General features: G+C 41.1%; 1 protein-coding gene across 1 annotated transcript; it reads left to right on the forward strand.

Moving 5' to 3' along the window:
• The first annotated feature begins 2,936 nt into the window (after positions 1 to 2,936).
• LOC146577455 (protein NLRC3-like) lies at positions 2,937 to 10,460 on the forward strand. The gene is made up of 4 exons (XM_085254434.1): positions 2,937 to 2,951; positions 3,352 to 3,580; positions 3,722 to 5,513; positions 10,265 to 10,460. Exons 1-4 carry the CDS (start codon positions 2,949 to 2,951, stop codon positions 10,458 to 10,460), a joined length of 2,220 nt encoding a protein of 739 aa, XP_085110560.1. The 5' UTR covers positions 2,937 to 2,948.
• Positions 10,461 to 11,321: the final 861 nt, after the last annotated feature.

Below are 11,321 nucleotides of genomic sequence, written 5' to 3' on the forward strand. Positions count from 1 at the left end.
ATATATCGAGTGCAGGAGAGAGTATGAGCGTGCAGCGTTTAAAGCGTGGAAGTACTGACCTTACTTTGAGTTTGATTCCATAAAAAGTGACAAAAACATTAGTGTCTGTTGTGCGTGGGAAGAAAACTTATTTTTACAGCGAAAAAAACCCCTAAACTTCCGAGCAAGCACTGAGTGCGCTATGACGTAATGGGAAACTCACAGAGAAACTCGCGGATTCTTCCATTGACCGCCGCACACCTGCACCAGGGTAAACCTCCGCCTACCCCACTCCTGCTTTACAGGTGAAAATAGAGCAACAGGACCGCTGAGTCTTTGACTTTATTTATTTTCTGCTGTGTTTTACTTGCATCTATTTGAAAGACTGAGTGTAAACACAACAAATATTTTATTTTATGTGCTGGAATGTGTAGAAAATAGGTTTAAATGTTCAACTAATTTATTCAAGTCAGAGAATGTTGCATATAATTAAATTTTTGTTAAAAGATTAAAACTAATAAAACAAGTTAAAAAAAGAGACTTTTCCATTTGATTACATTTTGTATGATGGATTATGCAGAAAAAGTAGAATTGGGCTGAAAGATCTATCGCTTTATCACCTCTTCAGGTTGTAAATCGTGTTTTTAAAATGTAACTAAGTAACTAAGTAACTAAGTAATTAATTACTTTTGAAAATAAGTAATCAGCAAAGTAACAGGATTATTTTTTTGGGGAAGTAATCAGTAATTGGTTACTGATTACTTTTTTCAAGTAACTTGACCAACACTGGTTGTTCACTCTAACTATGCACCGCTCGGTAGATAAGCCATGCGCCTCAGCGCGTAAAAAGCGAGCGCTTAATGCTCTAACAGCGCCGCTTTTTCTGCTGCCTTTATGGACTCTGGAATAATGAACTCCAGCTGTTAAAGTGTTGAGGACCTTTCGGACATTCTTCATTCTACCTGCACTGATATTTTGGACTCTATTGCTCCGTTCAGGACTCTGTGCGCTCAGCATTTATCAGAGCTGTGGTTGAATGAACACGCGCGCTCCCTTAGACGTGACTGTAGACGCGCTGAACGGAGATGGAAAAAGGACAGATTGTATGTTTCTCTACAGATTTTAAGGACTTTCTGTTTTTCTGCTCACCAAGAAGCTGTAAAACCTGCAGACACAGTTTGTCTTAAACTTAGTGTCAGTAAACAGTCACAGGCCTCAGGTACTTTTTAATGTCCTCAATCGTTTTCTTCGTTCACGTGATAATGTCGGAGTCATTTCTTCACCAAGTATTTGTGATGATTTTTTAGCATTTTTAACAACAAGCTTCTATCTATTAGGGCTCTTGTCTCGCCGACTGCTGCCTCAGATCCGAGTCTTTCTCCTGTGTGCTCAACTGTCTTAGAGCAGTTTGATCCCGTCTCCCTTAATGACTTGACTGCAGTAGTTTGTAACCTAAGATCATCACACTGCCCCTCTGATTGTCTCCCCCCAACTACTCTTTCAAGGATTGTCAGGTTGGAGATCGGCCTATAATTAGCTAAGACAGCTGGGTCTAGGGATGCTTTTTAAGTAAAGGTTTAACTACAGCCAGCTAGGGATGGGTACTGTTTAGATTTGAAAACCTGCTAAATCAGAATCAGTTGCTGATGATGGCTTTTTTCTTTTACATTAATCATGTATAATCTTAACTCAAAGTGAACATAGACTTGATTGAAGTAACTCAGATCAGCCAATTCAAAATGCTAATTCAATCAACTCTGAGTTCATGGCTAGACTCAGTTTGTTGGCCCTGCACCTTAAAACTATTCCCTGTTTGTCCCTCATGTTTTTTGGATATTGTTTTCACATCTTATGTCACGGCTAGCGGGGCGAGCCATGTTGAATTTAATAAAGGACCCAAGATACCGACACTGCTGTGAAGTGAGTGAGCTTTATTGAAACGGTGAAGTGCAGTGGAGATGGCCTGTGCAGAAGCTAAGATAACCTCTACTGAAAAAACTACAAAACTAACCTGAAACCTTAAACGGAGACACGGGGAGACAACACAGAAGAACCAGCAACAAGCAGGAGAAAACAAAGGGCTCATATACACAAAAGAGCCATCAGGGAATGAGAAAGGGGAGACACAGCAGGATTCATTGGACATAACCAGACAAGGGGAAGCAAAAGTAGACACACTAACATAGGACATGGCACTGTCAAAATAAAACAGGAAGTGAACACAGAGACACAATACTAACACAGTACAGAGGGAACACAGAAACCAAAACCTCAGAACTAGAAAATCTTAATCAGAATGAAATTGTAACAAAAGACAAGAACAATCAACACAAAACTACTGAGTCCACAGACTCGGGACATACATCGGCTCAAACTGTGGTCATAAATATTTTGTACTTGTAAATCAGACTGTGTAGTTGTGAACTGAGTTTTGTAACATTGTAAAACAAAATATCTGAAAAGTTTATGTTTTTGTGTTCATTGGTTTGTGTGTGTAAAAATGTAAAAATGTAATAAATGTAAGAAACAAATAAATGTAAGAAACATTAGAACTACTTTTGCTGACACAAAGTTTGGCGAGCACTGCAAGTTGGCACTTTAAACCAGTCACTGATATAAAGAGAGCACCTTGTTCCAGGGCATCTGAGCATGGAGGGAAAGCTTTATGCAGGAGATGGTAAGAGCTGTTGGGACTAAAGAAACTGAGCAGAAAACTACAGACATCTGGAAACTGAGTTGTTAATTCTCAGTGGGATCAGCAGGACTAGCAAAGCTTCACCATGACAGTCATCTGATTGACTGAACCCATCCAAACATCAGTTCATGGACCTTTAGCTTGTGTCTGTGTGTGGACAGACATAACATGAGCTAATTATACATTACTCCTCCACAGAGTGGACCAGCAGAGAGCAGAGGTTTCCACTTGTCAGTCTGCACAGCAACATCAAACACACCTGGACTCTGTGGTTATGGTTTGTAGTACTACATTTACATTTGTTCTTTTCAGTCACCTCTATGCTGCACTTTGTGGACCAGAGGATTGTCAGTGTGTCCAACATAAATCAGAGTTTGGGCTCCATGATTTCAGTCAGATTGGGGTGACTGTAGCTCAGGAGGTGAGCAGGTCAGCTACTAGTCAGAAGATTTGTGAATCAAACCCTGGCTGGCAAATGTACTGGGTAACGTACTAAACCCAAGCTGCCCTCTGATGCATCCATCAGAGTGTGAAAGAAAGTATTTAAGCATAGAACAATGTGCTTGGTTGAATGAGGCATGTTGTATAAAATGCTTTGTGTGCACAGAGTATCAAAGAGAGCTATATAAGAACCAGTCCATTTACCACTGGGTAATTCATATAGTCTTCTTTTCCAGCGGCTGGAGGACAACATCACCATGTTTGTGAAGAACGAGCTGAAGAAGATCCAGAAGCTTCTGAGTCCAGATCACCCAGAAACTTTAAAGAGCCAGATGGAGGATGAGGAGATGTTTGAAGGTGAGGATGAAGATGAAAGAAAGAGCTGCAGAGAAGCATTTCTGAAGATCACACTCCACTTCTTGAGGAGACTTAAGCAGCATGAGATGGCTGACCATCTGCAGAGCAGTAAGAGAATTTCTCTAAAGACTGAATATTGATCTTTCCTAATAGCTCAAGAAATGGACCAATAGACATTCATCCTTTCAGGGTACTGAAAGGCTATGATATTTATTATATAATAGTTTTTTCTGAATTTCTTATTTTCAGAAATATTTGCTCCACTCCGTAAACGTGAACTTAAAGCCCAACTGAAGAAGAAGTTCCAGTGTGTGTTTGAGGGCATCGCTAAAGCAGGAAGCCCAACCCTCCTGAATCAGATCTACACAGAGCTCTACATCACAGAGGGAGGGACTGCAGAGGTCAATGATGAACATGAGGTCAGACAGATTGAAACAGCATCCAGGAAACCAGACAGACCAGAAACAACAATCAGACAAGAAGACATCTTTAAAGCCTCACCTGGAAGAGACGAACCAATCAGAACAGTGCTGACAAAGGGAGTGGCTGGCATTGGGAAAACAGTCTTAACACAGAAATACAGCCTGGACTGGGCTGAAGACAAAGCCAACCAGGACATCCAGTTCATATTTCCATTCACTTTCAGAGAGCTGAATGTGCTGAAAGAGGAAAAGTTCAGCTTGGTGGAACTTGTTCATCACTTCTTTAATCAAACTAAGGAATCAGGAATCTGCAGGCTTGAAGACTTCCAGGTTGTGTTCATACTTGATGGTCTGGATGAGTGTCGACTTAATTTGGACTTCAACAAAACTAAAATCCTGACTGAAACAAGAAAGTCCACCTCATTGGATGAGCTGCTGACAAACCTCATCAGAGGGAACCTGCTCCCTTCTGCTCGCCTTTGGATAACAACACGACCTGCAGCAGCCAATCAGATCCCTCCTCAGTGTGTCGGCATGGTGACTGAGGTCAGAGGGTTCACTGACCCACAGAAGGAGGAGTACTTCAGGAAGAGATTCAGAGATGAGGAGCAGGCCAGCAGGATCATCTCCCACATCAAGAAAGCTCGAAGCCTCCACATCATGTGTCACATCCCAGTCTTCTGCTGGATCACTGCTACAGTTCTGGAGGATGTGCTGGAAACCAGAGAGGGAGCAGAGCTGCCCAACACCCTGACTGAGATGTACATCCACTTCCTGGTGGTTCAGGCCAAAGTCAAGAGGATCAAATATGATGGAGGAGCTGAGACAGATCCACACTGGAGTCCAGAGAGCAGGAAGATGATTGAGTCACTGGGAAAACTGGCTTTTGATCAGCTGCAGAAAGGAAACCTGATCTTCTATGAACCAGACCTGACAGAGTGTGGCATCGATATCAGAGCAGCCTCAGTGTACTCAGGAGTGTTCACACAGATCTTTAAAGAGGAGAAACAACTGTACCAGAACAAGGTGTTCTGCTTTGTTCATCTCAGTGTTCAGGAGTTTCTGGCTGCTCTTCATGTCCACCTGACCTTCATCAACTCTGGACTCAATCTGCTGGAAGAACAACAAACAACTTGGAAGGTGTTTCAAACAAGAAAATCTTCAAAGAAATATTTCTACCAGTGTGCTGTGGACAAGGCCTTACAGAGCCCCAATGGACACCTGGACTTGTTCCTTCGTTTTCTCTTGGGTCTGAAGACTAATCAAACTCGTTTGCAAGGCCTGATGACACAGACAGGAAGTAGCTCACAGACCAATCAAGAAGCAGTTCAGTACATCAAGGAGAAGCTCAGTGAGAATCTGTCTGCAGAGAAAAGCATCAATCTGTTTCACTGTCTGAATGAACTGAATGATCGTTCTCTAGTGGAGGAGATCCAACAGTCCCTGAGATCAGGACGTCTCTCCACAGATAAACTATCTCCTGCTCAGTGGTCAGCTCTGGTCTTCATCTTACTGTCATCAGAAAAAGATCTGGATGTGTTTGACCTGAAGAAATACTTTGCTTCAGAGGAGGCTCTTCTGAGGCTGCTGCCAGTGGTCAAAGCCTCTAAAAAAGTTCTGTAAGTTATAAAGTTTTTATTATTTAATTTGGTTGGTTTGTTATGGAAAAACACACTGCCATCAACTTCTGTTTTGTTTTTGTCAAAATCACTGTAATATAATCACTGTACCTTTATATACATGTGACTTGTATTAATGCTGCTGCCCTCTTGTGGCTAAAGTGTAATTATGTTATTGTTATTAGGGAGGATTTGAGAGTAACATGCCAAGTGAGTCAGCACCTTCGCTTTAGCTTAAAAATTCCAAATTCTTACGTCATCAGTTATAGTTGCATGTATTCATTATCATAATTTAACCTTTAATATTGATGTCCTAAAATTATTTTGAGTAAACTAGCAATAATTTTATGGTTGTATTAAATAAATACATCATTAATGAATTATTTATTTTATTAATTAATTAAAAAAATATATTGATAATTAATTATCGGTTAATTTCATTTAAAATAATTATTTATTTATTTATTTACAATTCAAATTAGTTAATTGCATATTTAATCAATTATTGGTTTTTTTTCTATTTTAATTATTTTACTGACACATTTAATGAATTATTTAATGATGTATTTATTTAATTCACGTTGCTACTCCTGGCCCTGCATCGCTGTTCATAAATACATTTTATTTGTCAGCTTCACCCATCAAAGTCAGGGGGCGGGGTTAATGCTGATCAAGTCAAAACCATTGCTTTGGTCTGGTGGGCGTTCTTTTAGTGGGCTTTTCTCAATACTAAGTAGGCCTACACACCAGGGTTTGGACATGTGTGGACCCAAACTATACTTAAACTTTACCCTTTTTTGTGTGTCACCAAATACACTTTTAATATTTTCTAGACAAGAATGTAGTGGCATAATCTTTAACCTCTTTTGGCTCCAAACAGAAGTGACAGACTTGAGCAGGGGTCATTTAAAGGCTGACAGAAGTGGAGTGGTGACGGGGAGATGTTTGACAGGACAGTGTTTCAGCCTCCACAGGTTCATGTTGTGCTCCATCAGTCAGTGAAGATGAAGTCAGTGCTGATGAGGCTGTAGAGTGTGTGAGGGATGTGAATGAGGATGATGAAGATCTGATGATAGCAGATAAAAACAGGTTGCAGAGACTTTGAGCCATACAGGGCACACAGTGTGTGTACAGAACAGCTGAAATCATTATGGAGGCCTCACTGGGATATGGAAGCATCACAGTACAGCTTCAGTGAAGCATTAAAGTCTCTGATGTGAGATGAGAAACGAAGCAGCCAGAGCTTTTTCATGAGTGGAAATCCACTGTGACTGTGAGCTGCTGCTACAGCCTCCAGATTAGCCAGCAGCTCATCCTGCTCAACATTTTCTCACCAACTTTAATGGAAGTGTGATGTTTTCAGCTGGAGTGATGGTCAGAGTGGCCTCCCTCTCCTCTTCTTCTCCTCTTCCTCTTTCATTTGTAAAGCCACTTCTGCTGCTTTCATTCATTTGGAAGTCCTGTAGCTGAGTTTGGGCAGCAGAGGGGAGAAAGGCTGTAACACCACCACTTTACTCTGTTCTACCTGTCACATCATTTTATCAGGAAACAAATATGCTCATGTTTTTACTATGTTTGTCTTGAAGATGTAAGAAGATCACATGGTGCTTTTTATTATTGTGTTGGTTTGTTTCCTGTCTCTTGGATGGAGCCCAGCTGTGCGTGGCCCCTGGGCCTGTGGTCACAGTGTTTGCTGCATAATCCGGCCCAGGATGAGGCCAAACTGACATGGGATGAAATGTCTGTCACATAATTGAGTTTAGTGTAGTTTCATTTCTGTGCAATTTAAAAACAATCAAAACTTTGTTCTGTCTTTTCTATGTTATACTGTAGACTTTCTTTGACACTGTGTCCAAAAGGAGCAGCTTTTACTTTGAAGGGGCGGCGTCTCTGTTTCCTCTTCAGGTTGGATGATGGAAGCAAATTAGTGTGTGATGTTCTTTCAGTGTTGCACTTTGTAGACGCTCCCTGAGCACTGGTCTCACAGCCAGCTGCACATAGAGACCAGTGTTGTTAGTCCAGGTTAGAAGATGACTTGTTGGAATGAAAATGAGCTTGTAGTTTGTCTGCTTTAATAATGTGACTGGAAAAAGGTGTTGGACTTCAAATATGTCCATTTCTTTCACACTTCACCTTTAAAAGTGAAGCCTTGTGGTTCCTGGAAGTAAAAACACGACTTTTTCAAGTCTTTGTCCTGTTTTTATGATAAATGTACGACTTTAATGTGAAACATTCAGAGTTTTTTCTCTTGTTGTGTTTGTTTGAAGCTGCTTCCTGTTGGCTTCAGCTGTTTGGAGTTTCCATTTTCTAAACTTCTACATTCTGAACCTTCTTCAGCTCTGAACAGATGATGAAACACTGAATGATTTCAAGCTCACACTTTGTCTAATAAACTTACATCTTTCATTCTTTATACAGATTGATCGACTGTGGTTTGTCAGAGATCAGCTGTGATTATCTGGCAGCAGCACTGAAGTCCAACCGCTCCCATCTTAGACAGCTGGACCTGAGCTGCAACAACAAGCTGCAGAATTCAGGAGTGAAGCATCTATGTGGTTTCCTGGAGAGTCCAGGATGTGGACTTGAAACTCTGAGGTCTGTCAGCATGTTTTAGTTGTGCTGAGATGAATATGATGTGAAAGTTGTGCTAACACTAAACTGCAGACATCAGGCTGATATTATACTGATCCACACTGAGGATCTTCATGGTAAAGTCTGTTTTCTTCTTCTCTGGTTTAGTCCATTGACTGCAGCAGAACAATGTTCACATTTCAAACAGTGAGACTCAACGTATGGCCCGCGGCCCACACGCGGCCTGCCCACCTTTCCTGATTCAGAGAGAGGGGACCCTGATTAACTGTGTAGTGTTCTTCCTCACAGTTCTAAGTATCAGACACAACAATGAATAATCCACAGCTGACTGTCTTTAGCAGGTCAAAGGTCACGGCACACAGCAGGCAGTGGGAAATATTATAATTCTGATCATTTATCAGCACATATCCATATGTATAAAAACAAAGCTGACACTGTGAGACTTGATCAGAGGTGTGATCATCACAGCAGAGGCCTTTGTGTCAAAGTCACTGAGGATCAAACAGAAACACATGAAGCAGATTTTCCTGTTCTGGCTTTTTATAGCAGATAACCTTCAAAATCTTCTGCAGTCCATCAAAAACTGAAGCAAACCATGAATCAACATGTGAACATGAGCTGATGCTGCTGAAGTGAAGCAAAGTTACAGAGGTTTGATTACAGACACAGCTGAGAGTTTGTAATCTGTCATCATTTTAAAAGGTTTAAATTTCTTCAGTATTGAACAGCAGAAATGAGGCTTTGTTTTCGGAGGCCGACAGCAGTGAACACAACAGCAGACTGGTGCGTAATAAGCAGTGAATAATGCAGGAAACAGATTTTTGAAGGTAAACTGTTCTTGAAGTACACTGAGAGAGAGAGAGCTGTGCAGGAAGTAAACGTCAAAGTCAGAGAGAATTCATAACGATGTTCATCAAGCGTAAAGCGTAGTTTGGATCTTCTTCTGCTGCTGGTTCAGTCAGTTTTGGTTGGAGACAGATGAAACCTGCAGCTTCAGGATCTGTGAGCTGTCCACTTTCAGCCCCGACGGCGTGTCCGTGTACGTGCCGTCGAATGAACGATCCACGCTCTGTGTTTCCATCTTTGTGTGTTTAGCTGCTCTCATTTACTGTTTTATCTGTTTGCTTGTTGTTGAAATACTTTTGGGAGCTTTAACCTGAGATTCTGGCAAAATACATTTATATTAAAAATCGATTCAGGATTGAATGAATCAACATCGCTTTATTCAAATTAAAACCATTTAAATAGGAAAATCCATTTTTTTACACCCGCCTCTAATGCTGGGTAATGTCAGCTGGTCCATGTGCAGCTGGCTGTGAGGCTCAGGGAGCGTCTACAAAGTGCAACACTGAAAGAACATCATCCATAAATATTGAGTAATAACTGGACTCTCATACAGCGAGACTCAAATGCCTTTAAACATCAGCTTATCCTGCTGATCCAAGTCCAACACTGAGTTTGTAAAAACATGTTTGTCAATCATTTTGTTTGGTTTCTGAGGAAAATGATTCAATAACTTGCTGCTAACACACAACATTTCAACATATTTCCTCATAACCCTCTTTTGTCTGACCATTTGATCCCATTTGAATTTGCAATAAAGGATCCACAGAGTTTGGTGACAATAATGACAGTAGATGTTTGTGTGAAAGTGCTGGAAGCAAATGAGTGTGTGATGTTCTTTCAGTGTTGCACTTTGTAGACGCTCCCTGAGCACTGGTCTCACAGCCAGCTGCACATAGAGACCAGTGTTGTTAGTCCAGGTCAGAAGATGACTTGTTGGAATGAAAATGAGCTTGTAGTTTGTCTGCTTTAATAACATGACTGGAAAAAGGTGTTGGACTTCAAATATGTCCATTTCTTTCACACTTCACCTTTAAAAGTGAAGCCTTGTGGTTCCTGGAAGGAAAAACACGACTTTTTCAAGTCTTTGTCCTGTTTTTATGATAAATGTACGACTTCAATGTGAAACATTCAGAGTTTTTTCTCTTGTTGTGTTTGTTTGAAGCTGCTTCCTGTTGGCTTCAGCTGTTTGGAGTTTCCATTTTCTAAACTTCTACATTCTGAACCTTCTTCAGCTCTGAACAGATGATGAAACACTGAATGATTTCAAGCTCACACTTTGTCTAATAAACTTACATCTTTCATTCTTTATACAGATTGAGGGGCTGTGGTTTGTCAGAGATCAGCTGTGATTATCTGGCAGCAGCACTGAAGTCCAACCCCTCCCATCTGAGACAGCTGGACCTGAGCTGCAACAACAAGCTGCAGGATTCAGGAGTGAAGCATCTGTGTGGTTTCCTGGAGAGTCCAGGATGTGGACTTGAAACTCTGAGGTCAGTCAGCATGTTTTAGTTGTGCTGAGATGAATATGATGTGAAAGTTGTGCTGACACTAAACTGCAGACATCAGGCTGATATTATACTGATCCACACTGAGGATCTTCATGGTAAAGTCTGTTTTCTTCTTCTCTGGTTTAGTCCATTGACTGCAGCAGAACAATGTTCACATTTCAAACCTTCAAAGAAGAAGAAAAATCCTCCACTGGATAATTCACTGTGAAACTCTCCAACTCTTCATTCCACCTTAAAGTCTGTCTGACACTGAAATCCAAAGCAAAATGTGCGTTTGCTTTACAGACAGCAGTCCAACACAAACATACACACATCTTCCAAAACACAGTCCAACATCCAAATCTCCTCCACTGCCAGCAATAATGATGGGAAAGAGAAGGAGGAACACTCTGACATTCAGGGTTAGAATGAGTTTCATGAAGCAGACTGTGAAGATCAAAGCTGCATTAGAAAGCTTACATGAATGAATGAGTGGACAGAAGTGGACAGAGATCATCTGAAGCACTTCAAAGGCTTTAAATCAGCACATTTCTCTTTATTCTTTATCAACTCTGTTAGTTTCTCTCAGTTTTCTGTGGAATGAAGCTAACAGCAGGCTAATGAGATGCTGACCAATAGGTTTCTATTAAAGGTTGTAATTTGTATATGAAAAAGTGCTTTGGCTCAGCAGGGATCAGCTTACAGGTAGAATACAGCTGCTGGATGGGATTAGCATGTCATAGCTATCTACCAAACTGCTAACTGGGGGATTTCAGGCCATCTATGGATCATTTTTGCTAACTGTTTATTCAGCTTAGGCTCACAGGGCTGCAGCCTGTGCCCTAGCTGTCATAGGGCAAGAGGCGTGGTCCACCTGCACAGG

This window comes from Mchenga conophoros, linkage group LG3 (genome assembly GCF_057382185.1).
Source record: "Mchenga conophoros isolate Kocher_MC1m ecotype Shallow Benthic linkage group LG3, M_conophoros_male_GT1.1, whole genome shotgun sequence".
In the NCBI taxonomy this organism is placed as follows: Eukaryota; Metazoa; Chordata; class Actinopteri; order Cichliformes; family Cichlidae; genus Mchenga; species Mchenga conophoros.